At 42.0% G+C, this 23190-nt stretch overlaps 1 protein-coding gene across 1 annotated transcript in view; it reads right to left on the bottom strand.

The window, feature by feature from the left end:
* Nucleotides 1–21052, bottom strand: part of LOC149279333 (protein-associating with the carboxyl-terminal domain of ezrin-like) — a 32121-nt gene extending 11069 nt beyond the window's left edge. The window contains exons 1-9 of the mRNA XM_089501301.1: nucleotides 20888–21052; nucleotides 18089–18274; nucleotides 16554–16667; nucleotides 13507–13609; nucleotides 4903–5008; nucleotides 4601–4678; nucleotides 4356–4495; nucleotides 3482–3669; nucleotides 2600–2771 (exon numbers count right to left, since the gene is read on the bottom strand). Of these exons, the coding sequence (XP_089357427.1) occupies nucleotides 2600–2771; nucleotides 3482–3669; nucleotides 4356–4495; nucleotides 4601–4678; nucleotides 4903–5008; nucleotides 13507–13609; nucleotides 16554–16667; nucleotides 18089–18274; nucleotides 20888–21052 (1252 nt within the window). The remainder of the gene's footprint in view (nucleotides 1–2599; nucleotides 2772–3481; nucleotides 3670–4355; nucleotides 4496–4600; nucleotides 4679–4902; nucleotides 5009–13506; nucleotides 13610–16553; nucleotides 16668–18088; nucleotides 18275–20887) is intronic.
* Nucleotides 21053–23190: the final 2138 nt, after the last annotated feature.

Genomic DNA, 23190 nt, shown 5'->3' with positions numbered 1-23190 from the left:
TATATTCGAGCCAATACGGTATATACATTTGAGAGTACGGTTACAAGAACATGAAAACTGCTCTGGTTCTGTAGTATTTTATAACCCTGGTCCTTAAGGGTTAAAAGTTCTGTAGATCAACTTCAATTAAAAATACCATAGAAATACAATCATTATCATGTGGAGGCTATTTTTGTCATGTACGCATTAGCTTTGATGGACATTAGCGTAAGAAGGGCTTTTCTCTAGAACACTGAAAATAGTAATATGATAAAGTTGTTGAACTTTGATATTGAGACTTTTGTTAACAAGAGTATTACCGTATTTTTCACTCCATAAGACGCAGTTTTTTTCCTCCCAAAGTAGGATGAAAAATCAGCCGCGTCTTATAGAGCGAAGATGCAGGCAGGGAGGGGGGGGGCAACGATATACCGTATTGGCTCGAATATAGGCCGCACTTTTTTCCCCCACTTTAAGACTTTAAAGTGGGGGTGCGGCCTATATTCGGGGTCTAGCGCCCGACGCCCGGGACATGCAGTCCCGGGCGCCGGGCAGGCAGCGGGGTTAGGATACAGATCCCCCGCAGCGGTGCAGGGGACCTGCATCCTACTCCCCGATACGCTCAGACAGCCTCCCCTGCCAGCACTTCCCACGGGGGGGGGTGCCGGCACGGGAGGTTGTCTAAGCGCATCGTGCGGATGCGTTTTACCTCTGCACCCCCCGCGGACTTACCGGAGCAGACTCCCGGGTGTCTTGCGGGGTCGGCGGGGGACGTCTACGCAATACAACTTCCGGTGCCGGATGTGCCGCACCGGAAGTTGTATTGCGTAGATGTCCCCCGCCGGCCCCGCAAGACACCCGGGAGTCTGCTCCGGTAAGTTGGGGAGGGGGACAGTGGCAGCGTATCTCGGGGAGGGAGGACAGTGGTAGCATATCTCGGGGAGGGAGGACAGTGGCAGCGTATCTCGGGGAGGGAGGACAGTGGCAGCGTATCTCGGGGAGGGAGGACAGTGGTAGCATATCTCGGGGGGCGGGGGGGCAGAGTGGCAGTATGTTTTTTGGTGCTTTTTTAAAGAAAAAAACGTTTTCTTTAAAAAAGCACCAAACTTTTAGGGTGCGGCCTATATACGGGGGCGGCCTATATCCGAGCCAATACGGTACTCACCAAAAGTGTCCCGGACAGTCTCTGTCTCGCTTCGCCGTCCAGGGGAGGTCTTCATCTGGAGACCGCCGCCTCTGTCGCCGCCTCTCCTCTTCTCTGGTCCGTTGCGACGGCTAAGGGCGGACTGGATGGAGAGGACGGGGGGATTTGACGCAAGCGCCGTGTCACGTATGGCGCCGGCGCATGCGCAGTACGGCGCTTGTAGTCCAACTACACTTCCCATCATGTCTGACCAGCTTTTTTCTGTGCAGGCATGACGGGAGGATGATGTCCTTTTTTTATAGCCCATTTTTTAGCTCAAAATATTTTTTCCTTTTTTTTCTCCTCTAAAATCTAGGTGCGTCTTATCAGCAGGTGCGTCTTATAGAGCGAAAAATACGGTATATCTAATTTCCACACTCACCAATCATGTATCCGTACACACAGTTAAGTCTATAAATATTTGGACTGCGACACAATTTCTGCTCAGTATGCTACTACACTGGATTTGAAATTAAGCAATGAAGATGACATTGAAGTTTGGACTTCCAGCTTGTATTTAAGGTTATTTACATGCAAATTTGGATGAATAGTTTAGAAAATAGTTTTGAAGCCCAGACTAGACAACTCTTGATCTGAAGCATACATCTGTGAAAGTTGGAGGAGGCAGTATCATGGGAGTATTTCAGCTCAATGGAAACACAAATAACAATGTTATCTACTGGGATTAGGTACAATAAATTAACTATCTCAAAGAAAGATCCCTGTAAAGCTGTTGATGCTTTGTTGACCGCTACATTATAATTCTTACAAAGAGGACTGCACAACTGATATACATTGACATAACCTGCTTATATCCGCACATCACACATTTTACTGAAGTATACAACCAATGAAGGAATCTCAACCGTTGAGGTGATACTAACATAAAGCCTAAAAAAAAAAAAAGCACATTTTTGATGCTTTTCTGGCAAAGCTCCTGTAAACACAAACAACCCAAGGTTAATATGAGTATTGATTTCAGAACTTTTTTTTCTGTAAATGCTGTAATTTTCTGTCTGAGTTGATGCAACATCAACTACAGTGACTAAACATGTCTTTTACCTTGAGACATAAACAGCGTTCCCCAGTGAACATACAAGAAGATAAACATCCCAGGGGATGAAAGAGCCTCCCGCATGCATGTTTACTAAAAACTCTCCTGTTGTGCAGGTATAAAGACTAGTTTAGCAGATACTTAAACCTGTTTTGAAGGAGCCAGATTAAATGTTAAGGATCCAAGGAACCCATATTTCTTATTGAGCAGAAAGAAAGGTTATTTGTGTCTCTAATCAAGCACTATTCAAACTTTAAAATGTAAACAATGGTTGTTTTTGGCGATATATTCAAGTAAAGTAAACTAAATGTTACAGAAAGTATAAAATAAAGGATACCCATCATTTTTACATTAACACACAACTTCTACTTCAATCCGATTACCTTCTGGAGTAGTATCAGTAGTTTTTGTAAATCCTGGTGTCGTACTTTTAAATATTTTAACCCTTCCTCCTCCAACTACAACCTCTGGTCCAAGCAGACACACTAAAGCAGCAAGGCCACGGAGGGTGACTGCTACCAACATATCACTGGTATCTCTCAAGCCCAGGAGGACCTAAGTGGTAATAACAAACAATCATCATTCTGAACAGCAGTTAAATGGGATCAGCATTATACAATAATGAGTTTCACATTTACCAGCAAACATACTGTGCATTAACAAAACAAAACAAAAAAAAAAAAAATCAGACCAAGGTAACACCTAAGAGGTCTACAACCTATTACTGGAAGTTTTATGTGACTTTATGTGGATTAATAAAAGGTAATAAAATTATAAAATAGTGTGAAGCCAATGTTTATTTTATCGGTCATCCATTCTCCCAGACACACAGTACAACCACCATGTTTTGGTTCACAATTTATGAAGTATCAATTTAAATCAATAGAAATATCTATTTTCCCATATTAAATGAGATATGCTAACTTAATGATCTACTGACGTCACTAAAATAACTCTGGCTTTGTCGAAACAAGTTTTTCTATTGTTTCAAAAACAAGATGTATCAAATTAAAGGGAGTGCTTGGGTGAGGATGGTTTGATATTTTGCTAAGGTGATGTTGAATGGTCAGTGGTGTGGAGATTTTAAAAGTGAACAGTTGGTTCCTTTCAAGATGCAGATTATGTGTATTGGTAGGATAGACTGACTCTCTGAATGGGTGGGTGTTTAGCAAGCATTTAAACAAGTAGGGCAGAGTATGACAGATCAGAGGATGGAATTCTAAAGCATTTTATTACAATGATATTTCCAACCCATGTCATCCAACCTGTGGAAGAATGATGTCCTTCAACTCCTTCAAAGTGAACAATTCCCCATAGGCATCTATGTGAGTCAAAAGCACTACACGAACATGTTCCTCATGGACTTCAAACATTTTCATCAGTACTGGGATAACTTTGGCCTGGAAAAGTGCTGGGGAAAGCAGGCAGTCTTCTCGGTTTCTTCCCATAATGTCTGAACACCACAACACAAAGAAACCAGATTAGTAGAGAATGCAGTTCTGTAAAAAAAATAAAAAAAAATAAAGTGCACCCTCTGAATTCTATGGTTTTACATATCAGGACTTAATCAGTTCTTTAGGAGGTCTAAAAATTACACATGATATTTTATACCGTGTCATGTTATATTCAAGAGAAATAAGGCCAAAATGGAGAAGCCATGTGTGAAAAACCAAGTACATCTTTACTGCTTCCAAAGGAGAGTGTGGGCCAAAATTCCTCCACTAAGATGTGAGAGACTGATAAAGCCACATGTCAAAAAGTAAGTTATTTTTGTTGAATAAATCATAATACGGTACAATATGTTATGTGTTGTTCAACATTAGGTTGTATTTACCTATGTAGGTAACCTATTTATTTTTACCTATGTAGACATGTGAAGGAATAAATGATTATTACATCATGATATGTAAAACCATAGAATTCAAAGAGGGTGTACTTTGTTGCCCGCACTCGGCTGTATGTATAGCATTTATTTAAAAAGGTTTTGTGTTTTCAAATGCTTTGATTTATCCTCAGTATCACATTTACATTTTTCGTCAGATAACCATTCAGCTAAAATTATCAGCAACTCTTGGTGTGTAACTTAGAATTTTAAGTGTGCTACTGCAGCTAGAGCATGGCTATAAATCACAAAATTACCTCTTTTAGGTCTGAGAAGATAAGGCAGAAAACTTTTTACTGCCATGGGCTCAGCAAACACAAGTTGATTAAGTAGAAGAGGCACTAGTCGTGAGGAAATTAGATCTTCCGGCAAATGTGATACTCTATCTAGAAGAAATCTTAAAAACAAAACAAAAAAAGATAATCCTCAATTTGATTTGACAACCTTTATCATTAACCACTTCAAAAGGGAGATGGTGAGAAATAATGAGCTATGTGCTTACTTGAAGAATTCATTCTTCTCTTCCTCGGTTTTCACAGTTAAGCTTTCCAAGAAGTTAACAACTTCCAAGAAATCATTCCTATTAAAAGGGAAGATATTTACAATATTTGAACATCAATGTCTAACCCACTAGTAGATTTGAATAAACTGTCTAATGTCAATAGACTTAAAACAATTTTGATCATTTTTATATATTTTAATAAATAGCATACAAAATAAATATACAAAATTACAGATAATCAACATCCCTGTGAAAGAGAAATCACCTCTGACATGTTTTTTTTAAATTAAATTTGTACTTACCTAAAGTAGGTATGGGAAAGTAAAGCGGACAGCGCTGGTCTGAGCTCTGGTTCTGGATTCAGAAGTGAATTTTTTACTGTATTCTTAAAGCTAGAAACCACCTCACCTAGAAATGGCAAAAACTAGAGGTTATACTCTATAGCTACCCTACATGTAAGAAACCAACTCTAAATTTATACGGTTGCATTTATTACATAGTCAACAAAAGTCTTACTTGCTTGGCTAGGGGGCGGGGTGTTAAACCACGATTCCCCTTTTCAGCATCTAGTGAGCTCACAAATAATTTTAGTCAGGAGTAGGGCCTTCTTTTACGAATCATAAAAATAAAAAACCCAATTATGTGAAAATAGATTTAAAATAAAAAAAAAAAAAAACAAACCACAACCCTATTCTAAAATAGAAAGGGAAAAAAAAAAAAAAGAAAAAAAAAGACATTTCTTCTGTACTGTAGGAGCACTGTTCCCAGTTCTGTCCAAAGGGGGTTGAATGGGTTAATGCACACACACACACAATTAATATATTTTAGGGGTGAGTCACTCGGTTCATATTCATTTACAAAACATTTCATACAAGAAAAACATAAATAAGGCCCAAATAAAAAAAAAAAAAAAATCTGTTTTCCCCAAAAAGATTAACAAACCTGCTCTGATGTGGAAAACACCTCGTCTTACCAAGATCTGCATCTGAAATCAACGCACACCCAATACATACTATTTAAAAGCGCCTAAGGTATAAATATGGCCATATATTGCTTAGCCAGTCACAAGTGTGGTATGTTAGGTGCTTAAATCAGGAAGCTTGGTCAAATCCTGCAAATATGCACACAAGTACTTCATTAATTGTGTCAGTCAAGAGAGGCCTTTAAAAATTGCATGAGAAAATTTAGACTCGACAAAATTAAGGTACATTGACATAGTGGCTGGCTAAGCAATATGGCCATATAGTGTGACAGAATCAAATGTTTATGCAGATAGGTGTTTTTATATAGTTTTTGCTGTGTGTGTATAATATTTGTACTGTACAGCTTGCAAACTGATCTATACACCAACAGTTAACCAAGCCATCACTGGAGCCAACTAGTACCAATTATACCACTTGTCAGGAGGGGCAGGCCAAACACATCTCTTGGACAGAAAATAGCTGGGGCGGGGGCATACGGCAGAATCCCCTCATGCATTTCCAAGAGAAACCAAACCTAACTTTACCCCAAAAACAAATTCTATCCCCGTTATGTTCCTATGGTTTCTGGCAACTGAAACCGTGCTAGCTACTGGTGGTGCCATGTGTCACACTCCTCAAAGTGACAGTTGATTTGGGCAGTTGGTTAAAGTAGTTGGTAAGAAGGCAGTTGGCTGTAACAGTGAGAGAAACTAGTTGTGCAGAAGGTGAGTAGACTCTGCAACCTGAAGATCCTACAACACTGACATTGCATATAAATGTAAGTGCAAGATCACTGTCAGAAAAAAGATGGTCACTAACCGAGAAAAGGTTAATAAGTGAATCTACATTATAAGAACAGTACATCTACCATACATACCAAGCACATTTTCTAAGAATACACTACCATCCCTCAACTAACATTGGCAGCCTTGGTAAATATGAGCAAAGAATGCCGTGAAAAATTGTCTATAGCTTAACACTGATCTTTTCTTACAAAATACACAAGTGCTCTGCTATCACGGGTATGAAAACTATTGCAAATGACACAAAAATAAAAAAATAAAAACAATTGTGAAATACTGTATTGGCCCGATTATAGGCCGCACCCTTATAGTTTGGTGCCATTTTAAAGAACAAATACACATTAGTGGAATGGTGAAACAGTATTTTAGCTAATTAATAGGAATACATGTATTTTATCATTTTTGGTATAAATTATGCCAATAATGGTTCCATACATGCACTCACTGGCCACTTTATTAGGTTCACCTGTTCAATTGCTTGTTAACCCAAATATCTAATCCGCCGATCACATGGCAGCAACTCAATACATTTAGGCATGCAGACATGGTCAAGACAACTTGCTGAATGGGGAACAAAGGGGATTTAAGTGACATTGGACGTGGCATGGTTGTTGGTGACAGATTACCTGACCTGAGTATTTTAGAAACTGCTGATCTATTGGGATTTTCATGCATAAACATCTCTAGGGTTTACAGAGAATGGTCTGAAAGAGAAAATATCCAGTGAACGGCAGTTTTGTAGACAAAAATGCCTTGTTGATGTCAGAGGAGAATGGGCAGACTGGTTTGAAATGACAAAAAGGCAACAGTAACTCAAATGACCACTCGTTACAACCAAGGTATGCAGAATACCATCTCTGAACGCACAACATGTCGAACCTTGAAGCAGATGGGCTACAGCAGCAGACCACTCCTGTCAGCAAAGAACAGGCAAAAGTGGGTCCAATCCGGTACTAGCAATGTGTACCCAATAAAGTTGCCAGTGAGTGTATATTTCATAATTTTTTTTTGGGGGGGGGGGTCAAAACTGTGTTGTGTTTGCAATTGTTTGATATCCATGAGAGCAGATTAATTTTTTGATCTTTTCTTAAATACACGAAAGTAAACAAGACATTTTTATAAAGCATTATCTGCCCATTTACCAAGGGTGCCACTTTTAGTGAAGGGAACTGTAAATGTATATGGCACAAAGCCAATGTAGGCGACATTACACACATACTTCAAAATAACTATAGATCTGTCTCAAAATATTTTACAGATTTTGTATGAATCAAGCCAATGGCACTTCGGCAAGAAAATAGAAACCAGAGATGTTTTGGTTTTCAGTCCAGACACATTTCATGTTTAACTACACATTTCATCACAAGTGAAGTTCATATAAGCACATTTAAAATCACTGTAAAAACAGAAGCAAATTTCAATATAATTTGGATTTTTTCTTAGGTTTTGTGTGGGTTTTCTTAGGTGTGATTAACAAGAAGAAAGGTCTGCTCTTGGCAGACAATAAAGCTATACTACATGATAGTGGAGCTTTCACCTAATATCTTCTTCGCTTATAAATCCAAAGAGGGATCCATCGACTGCACTGGCTCCTGGGAGTGCTTTCCTGTAAGTGATTAACTGCTTCTAGCAGCAGCCAAGTATGTTTTAATTTTATTTGTGGGGGTGGGGTATTCATGGGAATGGCAATTCATATTGAAGTACGTTAACATTAGGGCTGCGACTTACGATTATTTTAATAATCGATTAGTTGGCCGATTATTTTTTCCATTAATCGGATAAAAAATGCAATTTTTTTTAATTTAAAATAATGTAATAAAAAACGTACAATTTACACTTTCATCCCCCAGTTATGCACATCTGACCCCCAGCTTGCCACTCTGCCCCATATATGCCTTATACCTCTTATATGCCAGAGATTCCACTGTGCCCTTGATATGCCACTGTGCCCCCGATATGCCCTATACTCCTTATATGCCAGTGATATCCAACTGAGCCCCCTGATATACCTTTTACCCCCAGATATGTCTTATGCCCCCCTGATATGCCTTATAACTTCCAATATGCCACTCGCCCCCATTTATGCCTTATACCTCCCTATATGCCACTCCGCTCCCCATAAATGCCCTGCCCCACCCTGAAATTCTCCCTGATTCACCACTCTGCCTCCCCAGATATGCCACTCAAATTCATTATACCCCCCATACACCACTCTACCTCCCCTATACACCACTCTGCCTCCTCCCCCCTCCCATACACCACTCTACCTCCCCTATACACCACTCTGCCTCCTCCCCCCCTCCCATACACCACTCTACCTCCCCTATACACCACTCTAACTCCCCCAGATATGCCATTCTGCCTCCCTGAAATTCATTACACCCCCCATACACCACTCTGGCTCCTCCCCCTCCCATACACCACTCTGGCTCCTCCCCCCTCCCATACACCACTCTGGCTCCTCCCCCCTCCCATACACCACTCTGCCTCCTCCCATACTCCACTCTGGCTCCTCCCCCTCCCATACTCCACTCTGCCTCCTCCCCCCTCCCATACTCCACTCTGCCTCCTGTCAGCAACGGAGGTTCACAAGACACAAGGGAGCCGGGTAGAGAGGCAGAGTGGCGTATGGGAGGGGGAGGAGCCAGAGTGGTGTATGGGAGGGTGGCTCCCATACACCACTCTGCCTCCTCCCCCCTCCCATACACCACTCTGCCTCTCTCCCGACTCCCTGGTATTTTTTGAACCTCCGTTGCTGACAGGCAGTTACACTGCAGCTTCATAGAAGCCTCAGCGTAAGTGAAGGGCAGTAACTGAGGCTGTCTGTGCGATGCAGACCCCCACCAGCTGACAGAGAGGATGATCCTCTGCAGGAGACCTCGATTCTCTGTCAGCCGGTGGGGGTCTGCACGATCCGCACAGACAGCCTCCGTTACTGACCTTCACTTACGCTGAGGCTTCTATGAAGCTGCAGTGAAAGTGCCTGTCAGCAACGGAGGTTCACAAAACACCAGGGAGTCGGGAGAGAGGCAGAGCAGTGTATGGGAGGGGGGAGAGAGACGGAAGTGAGACCGGCCAACAGTGAGGGGAATCCAGGTCCCCTGCAGCGTTGCGGGGGATCTGGATTCTAGTGTTATAATCCGATCTCTGTTTGAGGTCGGATTATATAAGGATAATATCGATAAAAATCGATTCGACTAATCAATAATGAAAATCGTTGACAACGATTTTCATTATCGACTTTATCAATTAGTTGTTTCAGCCCTAGTTAACATACATTCACTGTTGGTGAGGTGGTTCGGGAAAGTAGTTTGTTAAACCAATGCCAAGCGATGTGAATTAATATTTAATGGTTATAAAAAATGCTTTTAGGAAGAAAACCAAAAGTTTCAAAATAGAGCACCTGAATTGTTTAAACTTTACATTTTGCAGAAAAAATTTGATTAACCCTTTACTACAAGTGATGTGCCTGGCACATCATGACCTTAAAGGGGTGTAGAAAGCGGTCTACAGTTGCTTCCTTCTCCCAAACAATACTGCTGTAACGCCTCGATGCATTCAGATACACCATAATCTGAAGCAGGGGCCCCATCTGTACATTCCACGGACCATCAATGTGCGCCATATTAAATATGGTGCCGGTTGCCTAGGGCTGCAACTAATCGATAATGAAATTCGTTGCCAACGAAATTCATTATCGATTAGTTGAAACGATTTTTATTGATTATAAAATGAGGGTTTTTTCAGAGCAAATGCACTGAAAAATACCCCTCGTTTTATAATCCATTTCAGTGTGACTCACAGCAGTTACTTACAGTCCCTCCCTGCAGTCGCTGCCGATTGGCCCCTCCCCTTCCTTTCTCCCAGTCACTGCCGATTGGCCCTGCCCATTGTCATCCACACGGCTACTGTGAGTATAAAATTAATTTTTGGGCTGCTGAAAGTTAGGAAAAGTGGGGGTTAATTTAGGTGGCGGTTATGGTTAATGGGGTGTAGGGTTAATTTAGGGGCAGTTATAGTTGATGGGGTGTTTAGGGGCAGTTATGGTTAATGGGGTGTTTAGGGTTAATTTAGAGGCAGTTATGGATGATGGGGTCTTAAGGGTTAATTTAATGCTGAGGACTGATGATTAATTTCATTTACTAAGGTTAATTTAAGGTGCAGTTAGAGGTAAAGGGGGGGGGAAATAAGGGGAATCTAAATCCTGGGGGCAGTGAAGATTATTATAGTATTTATTTATAAGAGTATTGTGTCAGTGTGCTGTGAACGAGTCTGAATCTATAAGGGCACTATGGCATATCTGGGGAGGACGGAGTGACATATGTGGGGGTATTAAGCATATCGGGGGCACAGTGCCATATCAGGGGGTATAAGGCATATAGGGTATATAAGGCATATTTTTTTTTGAGGGGGCGGAGTGGCATATCTGGGGGTATGTGGCATATGTGGGAGGCAGTGTGCCAAGCCTGGGCTCAAATGTGCATAACTGTGGGGGGGGGCAGGTTGGGAAATAAAAACAAAAAAATGCATTTTTATCAAAGTTTTTTTTATTCTGCTGTTTGTTTTTAACATCCTGTTTGTTAATTAAATTATTTTAAATAAATGTACATTTTTCATTAATTTTTTTATCCGATTAATCGATTAACTGAAAAAATAATCGGCCAACTAATCGATTATGAAAATAATCGTAAGCTGCAGCCCTACGGCTGCCCATTTAAAAGAAGTTAGGAAGTAATCGAAGGTAAACTTAAATGGTGTTGCTAAAATGCCTCGATATCCAGAGAGCGGTCACAAGCATTACAGCATTATGCAAGATGGCAAACAAGTTCTCAAGTTAGTCTCTGCATTCAACCATGGAAGTCAATGGAGCCAAGCTTACTAATCACAATGTAATCTGATTTGATGTAAGTATGATTTGATGGGGTAAATCGAATTGGCTGGGTTCACAGATGGTCGAGATTCCAAAAAATGCACACATTCCAAATGTGGTCATTTAGCCCCCAGACAACCCAAAAAAAAAACATGTATGGGTGGTATCCTATACTCAGGAGATGTTACTGAACACACATCGGGCTATTTGGTTGTGGCATATATCGGGAGCAGTAAATTCATATCTGAAATACAATCTGTATGAAGAAGAATAAATGCTACCCAAACCCTTGACAATTGCTAGTAGGAGAATTTCATGGAAAGGGTGAAAATATCAGCATTTAAAATACCGAAAAACCGAATTGTGCATGTCCCTAATAAGGCCTATTACCCCATAATCAACCTGACAAACCCATGCATGGATATGTTGCTGGACACAAACTGGGGTGTTTGGCAGTGACACATACCAGAGTTGTAAAAACAAAAACAAATTACCGCCACAAAGTTTGACAAAGCCTGGTAGTAGAATAAGTGCATGGAAAGTGTAAAAATACCAGCATTTGAAATACCCCTAGAGTGTCTAGTTTTTATATATGATTTGATGGGGTAAATTGAACTGACTGTCTTAAAAGATGTCCCAAATAGGACACTGGGACAGTAATGTCCAGATTTGAAAAAATGTTTTTGATATAACAATATGATTTTCTTTTGCAGTTTATGGGGCAATAAGTAACAAAAATTGGGTATTTCTAAACACAGGACAAATAGAATCTATTTAGCACTTTCATTAGCTTTTGTAGTCAGTACTTTTTCTCTCAATTCTTCACCATATTTTTAAATAAAGTAAATTACCGTATTTTTCGCTCTATAAGACGCACCTGCTGATAAGACGCACCTAGATTTTAGAGGAGAAAAAAAAGGAAAAAATATTTTGAGCTAAAAAATGGGCTATAAAAAAAGGACATCATCCTCCCGTCATGCCTGCACAGAAAAAAGCTGGTCAGACATGATGGGAAGTGTAGTTGGACTACAAGCGCCGTACTGCGCATGCGCCGGCGCCATACGTGACACGGCGCTTGCGTCAAATCCCCCCGTCCTCTCCATCCAGTCCGCCCTTAGCCGTCGCAACGGACCAGAGAAGAGGAGAGGCGGCGACAGAGGCGGCGGTCTCCAGATGAAGACCTCCCCTGGACGGCGAAGCGAGACAGAGACTGTCCGGGACACTTTTGGTGAGTACCGTATTGGCTCGGATATAGGCCGCCCCCGTATATAGGCCGCACCCTAAAAGTTTGGTGCTTTTTTAAAGAAAACGTTTTTTTCTTTAAAAAAGCACCAAAAAACATACTGCCACTCTGCCCCCCCCCGCCCCCCGAGATATGCTACCACTGTCCTCCCTCCCCGAGATACGCTGCCACTGTCCCCCTCTGCCCCCCCCTCCCCAACTTACCGGAGCAGACTCCCGGGTGTCTTGCGGAGCCGGCGGGGGAAACTACGCAATACAACTTCCGGTGCGGCACATCCGGCACCGGAAGTTGTATTGCGTAGACGTCCCCCGCAAGACACCCGGGAGTCTGCTCCGGTAAGTCCGCGGGGGGTGCAGAGGTAAAACGCATCCGCACGATGCGCTTAGACAACCTCCCGTGGGAAGTGCTGGCAGGGGAGGCTGTCTGAGCGTATCGGGGAGTAGGATGCAGGTCCCCTGCACCGCTGCGGGGGATCTGTATCCTAACCCCGCTGCCTGCCCGGCGCCCGGGACTGCATGTCCCGGGCGTCGGGCGCTAGACCCCGAATATAGGCCGCACTTTAAAGTCTTAAAGTGGGGGAAAAAAGTGCGGCCTATATTCGAGCCAATACGGTATATCGTTGCCCCCCCCCCCCCCCCCCTGCCTGCATCTTCGCTCCATAAGACGCGGCTGATTTTTCATCCTACTTTGGGAGGAAAAAAACTGCGTCTTATGGAGCGAAAAATACGGTATATGATCAAAATAACAGTATCTAAACAAAGCCATTCTTGTCCTGAAAAACAGTATATAACTTGTGTGGGTACAGTAAATGAGAAAGAAGAAAATTACAGCTAAATATGAGCACCACAGAAATGTTATAACAGCCATCTTCACGAAGGATACAAAAAACAGCTCTGTCCTTAAAGGGTTAATTCACATTAGATTTGTACATTTTGTTATTCTAGGCAAAAATGACCTGATTCACCATACAGGCGTAAGACACAATGCCAATAACTTTGCTAAATAAGGAACGTAGCATTGTAGCTTACTTTGATCTTTTATGAGTGCCAGGAGACTTTCAACCAGCCGTCCAAACGAGAATGCATCCCGGGCATGACTGAGAGATACTGGAACAATTCCAAATTCTGCAGACTGTAAAAACGACAAAAGAGGTAACCAAGATCATTTTACTGTCTTCTATGTACAGTATGTACACACCAGTGGCGTCGCTACAGGGGGGCAATTGCCCCCCTAGGTTATTCCTTGTCCCCCCTGTTGCCCCCCCCACCGAATTTGTAACCACCCAGGACAGTCCTTGACTGCTAACGAAGGCATGGTGCCGTCGCTAGCAGTCCCAATCAGGTGCTAACGACGGCACCATGCTTACCAGATCGATTTTTTGTACCCGTTTTAACAAATGACGGTCCTGGCACGTCATTTGTCGTTAACGACATGTTTTTCCGTGACGTGCCCGGACCGGCAATTGTCATCAAGGGGTTAATCATATTGGCTGAACAAAGTAAAAGTATATCAATTTAACTCAATACATCCAGCATTACACATGATCCATACAGATACACAAGGAAAGGAAAATTAGACAATGATGAGATTCACTAATTAAGTAAGCAACAGAATCTCAAGAGACTTCTTTCATTTAATGTCTACTTGTACAACTATCTTGAGATATGCAAATCATTAGCAGGTCTGCACAGGGATTCATTACGCAACAGAGCAACAAACTACAGAAATTATACAAATAATACCATTCTACATTAAAGGGACAGTTTAAAAAGTACAAATGGTGGTAGGAATGTCTCTTAAATAAAGAGTCAAACAAAATATTACTACTCTATACAAAGAGTATATGGGGCATGTTTTATAAGAATATTGGTATACCGGAAAATATTTTATTTGAAATAAATATACCATGCAAAAAGATGGATGTTGAAAAGTTGAAACAGTATTGGCACATTAGCTTTAGTCACCTGAATATAAACTACCTCAATAGAGAATGAAGTGTGATGAGTATAAATGTCTTGAGTCCAAAATAAGCCTGTTTTGAGATTATTTCAAAAGCATGTATCTAAACACAGCTTTTTCTTCAGAGTTTCGCAAGTAATAAAAAAAAAAACCCAGAACATTCCACTCAAATAGCACAAATCTGAGGTACTGAAAACAACTAGCAAGAAGCTGGGTTATACAGGATACTCTTACCTCCCATCTTTAAAATGCATATACAGTATCTCACAAACGTGAGTACACCCCTCACATTTTTGTAAATATTTTATTATATATTTTCATATTTCTACTACAAAAATTAGTGAGTGTACAGCCTGTATAACAGTGAAAATTTGCTGTCCCCTTAAAATAACAACGCAAAGCCATTAATGTCTAAACTTTGGCAACAAAAGAGTACACCACTAAGTGGAAATGTCCAAATTGGGCCCAATTAGCCATTTCCCCTGTCCGGTGTCATGTGACTCGTTAGTGTTAGAAGGACTCAGGTGTGAATGGGGAGCAGGTGTTTTAAAGTTGGTGTTATCGCTCTTACACTCTCTCATACTGGTCAATGGAAGTTCAACACGGCACCTCATGGCAAAGAACTCTCTGAGGATCTGAAAAAAAGAATCGTTGCTCTAAATAAAGATGGCCTAGGCTATAAGAAAATTGCCACAACCCAGAAACTGAGCTGCAGCACGGTGGGCAAGACCATACAGAGGTTTCACAGGACAGGTTCCACTCAGAACAGGCCCCACCAACAAAGAAGTTGAGTGCATGTGCTCAGCGTGGTATCCAGAGGTTGTCTTTGGGAAATAGATGTATAAGGGCTGCCAGCATTGCTGCAGAGGTTGAAGGGGTGGGGGGTCAGCCTGCCAGTGCTCAGGCCATACACCGCACACTGCATCAAATTGGTCTGCATTGCTGTCATCACAGAAGGAAGCCTCTTCTAAAGATAATGCACAAGAAAGCCTGCAAGCAGTTTGTTGAACTCAAGCAGACTAAGATAATGGATTACTGGAACCATGTCCTGTGATCCGACGAGACCAAGATAAACGTATTTGGTTCAGATGGTGTCAAGCGTGTGTGGGGGCAGCCAGGTGAGGAGTACAAAGACAAGTGTGTCTTGCCTACAGTCAAGCATTGATGGTGGGAGTGTCATTGTCTGGGCCTGCATGAGTGCTGCCGGCACTGGGGAGCTACAGTTCATTGAGGGAACCATGAATGCCAACATGTACCGTGACATACTGAAGCATTGCATGATCCCCTCCCTTCGGAGACTGGGCTGCAGGGCAGTATTCCAACATGATAACAACCCCAAACACACCTCCAAGATGACCACTGCCTTGCTAAAGAAGCTGAGGGTAAAGGTGATGGACTGGCCAAGCACGTCTCCAGACCTAAGCCCTATTGAACATCTGTGGGGCATCCTGAAACGGAAGGTGGGGGAGCGCAAGGTCTCTAACATCCACCAGCTCTGTGATGTTGTCATGGAGGAGGACTCCAGTGGCAACCTATGAGGCTCCGGTGAACTCCATGCCCAAGAGGGTTAGGGCAGTGCAGGAAAATAATGGCGGCCACACAAAATATTTGGACACTCTGGGCCCAATTTGGACATTTCCACTTAGGGGTGTACTCACTTTTGTTGCCAAGGTTACAAAATGGCTGTGTGTGGAGTTTTTTTGAGGGGACAGCAAATGTACACTTTTATACGGGCTGTACACTCACTACTTTACATTGTAGCAGAGTGCCATTTCTTCAGTGTTGTCACATGAAAAGATAAAATATTTACAAAAATGTGAGGGGGTGTACTCACTTTCGTGAGATACTGTACATGTTATAAACCAGCACTTATTATAACTTCTACATCTATCCCTTAAACGTTTAAACGCAGTCCAACTGATATTCTCCCAACTTCGTATACCTAAAATACGTCCAACAAATGTCAAACAGAACCAAATCTCATGTCAATTTTGAGCATTACTATTTCATTCAAGTGGTGCAGAATGTAGACAAAATGGGATATAAATGCTGAATAGATAACTCCAAAGTCTAAACCTACTTTTCGTGTCTTTTTTTATCTATAGGATGAACTCACCTCTGGAGCCACCTCAGTCAGCTTGCAGACCATTTCCATACCACCCAGTTTCCAGTGGCCATCTTCACTAACAAACACAGATGACAAGCACACGTTGTTATGAGAAACCTTGCCCTGCAAAGAGAATTAACATTGATTACCCATAAGAAGAGAACACTAAACCGCACACTAAAGAAAGAGGAGGAACAAATGGGCACAAGTGAGACACATTGATCCTCATAAATAAATAACTGCAGTTGGAGCGGAAGAAAAACTGGTATGCAAAAGCTGCGGCACAGTTTAAACTTTCACTCTTGATATTTAACAAACACAGCACATGTATCGAAACAGCTCCCTTTGATGCCAATGGATGCTTTTTCCTTTTACCAATTGGCTACTGTAAGCAGTCCTAGTAAGTGGTCGAGAACATTTGGTTTATCCAAAGTACATCTATTCGTATACAATTGATGCACATAACCTACAGCACTATTTGCCGGGTTAACAAGGATAAAATCACTTTTCATACTTTGAACTACAATAGTTTTTTTTTTGCATTTTTTTTTTAATATACCGTATTTGCTCGATTATAAGACGACCCCCCAAAATCTGAATATTAATTTAAAAAAAGAAAAAACCTGATTATAAGATGACCATATAGGAAAAAAGTTTAATTCATGTAAACTTTGTTTGTTTTTATTTTATTTTCTTTTATTTGCCACTCTGTCCCCAGAAATGCCTTATACCCCCTATGTGCCACTTTGCCTCCCTGATATGCCTTTTACCCTCCTATATGCCACTCTGCCCCATGTTATGCCTTTTAACCTCCTATATGCCACTCTGCCTCCAGAACCTCCTATATGCCACTGGCATATAGGGGGTTAAAAGGCATATCATGGGACAGAGTGGCATATAGGGGGTTAAAAGGCATAACATGGGGCAGAGTGGCATATAGGGGGACACTTACACACCCAGACACTAATATACCCACTCTGACACTTACATACTCAGACCCTAATATACACTCAAGCAACTAAGAGACTTCACTCACTATGATGCCTCAGCAGGCACTTACTGCAGCTCCCACGGGATCACACACAATGACGCCGTGTGACCCCGCTAGGCCCCGCCTCCTCCAGAAAATTACCGGATCTGCCGATGACTTTGGGATGGCACAGTGCCGCCGGGGTCCCGGTCTTTCTTCTGATCTCTCCGACCGGCTCTGCTTCCCCGGGAGTGGGCAGGCTATCCCGGCAGTGAGAAGGTACGCACATATGCAACCTCCGCTGCTGTCCGCACTTTCACCGGCGCTCGGTGATAGACGCCGGTGGAAGTGCCAGCAGCAGCTGAGGTTATCAGACAGGAGGATCCAGGTCCCCTGCAGCGCTGCAGGGGATCTGGATCTTAGTCTCATAGTCAGACCTCTATTTGAGGTCTGATTAGAAGACAACCCCGATTATAAGACCTCGTCTTATAATCGAGCAAATACGGTATATATAACCCTGATCATCATAACACAATAGCAGGAAATGGTACAAAGCATAAACGCGGACACCTACCCTGTCATGTAAGAAGACCAATGCTTGCAAGATATCAAAAATACCAGCACAGATTTCATCAGCAGATAGTTTCTGGATTAGCATCTCTAAAGGCTGGACACGCTCAGTGACCAGGTAGATACCATCTTCCTCTACAGTACAGGACAGGAAACGTAGCAGACATGGGTGGCGTAGAGTTTTCAGATGCTGAATAGGGGGAATACAGAGCATAAATAAGAAAATCTGAACGAAGATAAACACTGCACTTAATATTAACCCCTTCAATCCCCTATAGACGTACCGGGACGTCCAAAAAACGCCCACAAAGAAACCCCTATGGACGTCCCGGTACGTCCAGCCCTTCGTGCAGCGTCAGGGACACATCCCTGCCGCTGCACGGGAGACCAGGCTGTCGTTTGACAGCCTGGACTCCCCACTGACAGCAGAAGCCGGCTTTGCCGGCTTTCTGCTGTCCGATCTCCCGCAACAGCTTCCGGCATGAAAGCCGGTAAGCTGTTACCGGTAAACTGCCCGATCGCGCGATCGCGCAGTTGCAAACGCGCGATCGGGCATTCCCTTCCGGGTTACGTCACTGCTGACGTAACCCGGAAGGTCATCGGAGGACAGGATATCCCCTGCGGGGATATCCTGCCCTCCGATGAGGCACAGAGACGCTGCGATCTCTATGCAGGTCTGTGAGGACCTGCATAGAGATCACAGTGTGATCGGTGCAGGGGGATCGCGGGGAGGGGAGTGAGAAACCATCTCTCTCACCCCCCCTCCCGTCCTGAAACAGAAAAGCAGAAAAAAAAAAAACGTTAGTCCATTTAAAAATAATATTAAAAAAATCATTAAAATAATAATATAAATAATACTAAAAAAAATTATAATATGAGCTGTGATGTCACTGTGACATCACTGGTATGTTCAGGAGGTCCCTAGGAGGACCTCTAACCATTACTGTTTAAAAAAAATATAAAAAATAAAAAAAATGTAAAAAAAATTAAAATAAAAAAAAATATATAAAAAAAATAATAAAAAAAATTCTTAAAAAAACCTTACATCCCATTGCCCTAGCATAACATCTAGCCAGTATAACCCTCCTGCCCCCGTTCACAACCCCCAAACCCGTTAAGCCATAGGCATAAAAATTATACAAAATTGTACACCTAATAGTATGCTCCCTGGTGCTGGGAAAGTCTGGAAAATCTATATAAATTAGGTATTTCTGAAATCAGGACACCTGAATTGATAAACTTGGAGGGGATTTTCCATCACTTTACCTAATTTTGTGAGGATTCAGAGGGAAAATGTAAAAAAAAATTAGTTTATTTTTCTAATCTTCGCTAGTTTTTACTAAATTTCTCATTCTAAATTTTCAGCTAATCATCCAACTATGGTATCAAACGAAAGCTCTATCTCTCCTTGAAAAAACAATATATAGTTTACATGGGTAAACTATTCACAGGAAAGGAGAATAATCGCTAAACCGACATACCCCAAAAATGGCAAAATTGCTCTGGGCTTTGAGGTACCAAAAACCCCTGGGATTGAAGGGGTTAAGAGCAAAACATCTGCATCTCATATTATGATTTTGAAAAAACAATTGCATATCAAAAAGCCTTTCTCTGAGCAAGAGAGCTGGAAGCAGCATTTATAATTCTGAAAGATGAGAGAATTTAATAATGGCAGTTGCGTTAAATTGTAATTGTCTGCTAATATTGAATGTAACACCATAGTCCTACACTAGATCTGACACTAGTTAAATTACTGTAACTTTCATTTTGGAAACCTTTACTATTTGTCACCAGTTAAAATTTGATCACTGGCAATACCAAGAACATGGGAAGCACCATTGTGTAAATGAACAACCCCAATAACCTGAAATACCGATCAAGTAATCCCTAGAAGACTTTAAAGTTGGTCAGTTCATGAAGTAAAACATTTATACATAATGTGTATTGTAAATTGGTATAGTACAAGTATATCTAATCTAAACTTCCATATTAAAAACACTCCATTGCACCCATGCACACCAGGGTCCCAGTTGGCCTTATGGGTGCTTGCCAAGCCAGTGCTAGAGCATGTTATGTTCAATGGGACAATGGGTGGTGGGGAAAGGGGCACATGCATATGGAGGACTTTACAGAACCCCCCCCCCCCCCCCATGTATTTGCAAGGAGCACATCACAGACATTTTTTTAATTTCATTAGCTGGCTATGTAGCCAGACACTTTTTTTAAATGTTAAAGCTGGGCAAGCACAATGCCTGGCATGGCTCATTTGGTCAAGGGTGGGCTGCGAAACCTTTTAGTGGACCATGAGAATGAGAGGAACAAACCATTAAGCTTTCAAGATCTTGGAGGTACCCACAATACTGCATCCCTTTGTTTTGGGCAAGAGCGCAGTCCTTTCAACTGCCCTTTATAAAAGAATACTAACTTCGATTTCAAGATTCACCACAATTATACTTAACATGTGAAAAAGACAAAAGCTTTTCTGATTTTGCATTTGCCAGTCCGGTCTATCACACAGTATCCACAACTGACTAGCAACACACCTGCGCAAAGCACCAGACCTAAACCCACTTAAGTAAATTTTACAACTAAGTTTAGCATAAATTGACCGGATTCTTTTAAAATCCAAGGGCATTGTAAGTAATAAGCAAGGTAGTGTAAATTGTACTTCTGAAAGTTAACTTACCGCCAGGTTTGCAAGGGGATTCGGGGATATTTCCAGGGACAGTTAGTTTATGGGGACAGAATTCTCAATCTGGGGGCTGTTCCCTAATATTCAAATTGGGATATGCTTTCACTCTACCTTAGCAGCCTTGTCGACCTTGTCCTGGTTTTCCGGTTGATAAACAAAAACTGAAGCTGGACGTCCATCAGCTAGTAGTGCTGGGTAGATTGTAAGCCCCGAGGGTTGAGTCCAAGGTGGATCCTGGAGCGTAAATCCTCGAAGGGAACTGCTCTCCGAGCCCATAATCCTGCAGCTGTACGCAGGAATGCCTACCTTAAACCCTGCCAGTGGAATTAACAATCACCTTTCCTTAAATAATCAGGTGTACCACAAAAAATTGTAGGAGGCTGTATAATAACAACCTGTCTCAGGCTGAGGGCAAATATAACGACATCCCCTTCGCAAAATCAAGACAGAGCACAGACATTATTTATATATATATATTTATATATACAGAGAAAATACCACAATATGCTTTACATGCTTCGGCCCGGGATATAAAATCAACTAGATCTCTTAAGTTATGGCTGATTCCCCTGATGTACTATAGGTCACCAAAATGGACCAGCTGGGCACCTATACGACAGTTACCGCAATATCCAGTTGTCAGTCAACAAGAACCGAGGCATCAGTTCCGTGGTCCCTCGTTCCACCCCCTCCCTCGATGCGCACCTTAGCAACCACCCAGGCTCCTGTGACTCAACTCGTCCCCACCTTCTTGTAACCCGGAAAAGACCTGTTTACCAGTCCACACGTCCTAACATAACCACGCCCCTTACCGCTTGTTACAGCACTGATTGGCTAAAGCCTTACCGTCTTGCTGACGAAAACATAATTCAAAACACTAGAGACACCATCCATGACCAGTATTTGTTCGTCTCTAGTGATGGGAAGTTCGGATCATTAAAGTGAATAGGATCATTAAAGTGAATCGGATCATTTCGATTCGTTCACTGAAATGATCCGATTCATGATCCGGATCTTCGGATCACTCAGTGTGTCTGCACGGAGTTACTGTTTTCCAGTAACTCCGTGCAGGCACACTAACGATTGGCCCCGCCCCTTTCATTATGAATCCTCCCCCCTGCCTCCAGTGATGTCAATGAAGGCAGAGAGTCGTTCAAAGATTCGGATCTTACAGGGATCCGAATCTTACAGTGATCCGGATCACTGTAAGATCCGGATCACTGTAAGATCCGGATCATTGTAAGATCCGGATCATTGTAAGATCCGGATCTTTGAACGACTCTCTGCCTTCATTGGCATTCTAATCATTCAGAGAATGTCACCATACTGTTATAAATAATACATTAATAATCACTGCCCCCAGGATTTACATTCCCCTTTACCTGCAACTGCACCTTAAGCTAACTTTATTAAATTAATTAAATTAACCCTCACCATTAAATTAACCCTAAACACCCCATCAACCATGACTGCCCTAAAATTAACCCTTAACACCCCATCAACCATGACTGCCCCTAAAATTAACCCTTAACACCCCATTAACCATAACTGCCCCCAAATTAACCCTAAACACCCCATTAAGCATAACTGCCCCCAAATTAACCCTAAACACCCCATTAAGCATAACTGCCCCCAAATTAACACTAAAGACCCCATTAAGCATAACTGCCCCCAAATTAACACTAAAGACCCCATTAAGCATAACTGCCCCCAAATTAACCCTAAACACCCCATTAAGCATAACTGCCCCCAAATTAACCCTAAACACCTCATTAAGCATAACTGCCCCTAAATTAACACTAAAGACCCCATTAAGCATAACCCCAAATTAACCCTAAACACCTCATTAAGCATAACTGCCCCTAAATTAACACTAAAGACCCCATTAAGCATAACTACCCCCAAATTAACCCTAAACACCTCATTAAGCATAACTGCCCCTAAATTAACACTAAAGACCCATTAAGCATAACTGCCCCCAAATTAACCCTAAACACCTCATTAAGCATAACTGCCCCTAAATTAACACTAAAGACCCCATTAAGCATAACTGCCCCTAAATTATCCCTAAACACCCCATTAAGCATAACTGCCCCCAAATTAACACTAAAGACCCCATCAACCATACCAATTTATTAGGTAATTTATCTGGAGTACATGCAATTAATTTAGGGGCAGTTATGGTTAATGGAGTATTTAGGGTTAATTTCAGGGGCAGTTATGGTTGATGGGGTATAAGGGTTAATTTTATGCTGATGACTGAGGGTTAATTTAATTAATTTAATAAAGTTAACTGTAGGTGCAGTTATAGGTAAAGGGGGGCAAACTCAGGGGAATCTAAATCCTGGGGGCAGTGTGAACATTATTAATGTATTTATTTATAAAAGTATGGTATCAGTGATATTCTCTGAATG

The sequence above is a fragment of the Sceloporus occidentalis genome, unplaced genomic scaffold (assembly GCF_023333645.1).
Source record: "Sceloporus occidentalis isolate IW3139 unplaced genomic scaffold, rSceOcc1.0.p SCAF_170, whole genome shotgun sequence".
In the NCBI taxonomy this organism is placed as follows: domain Eukaryota; kingdom Metazoa; phylum Chordata; class Lepidosauria; order Squamata; family Phrynosomatidae; genus Sceloporus; species Sceloporus occidentalis.
This window is presented reverse-complemented; position numbering and strand designations above follow the sequence as displayed.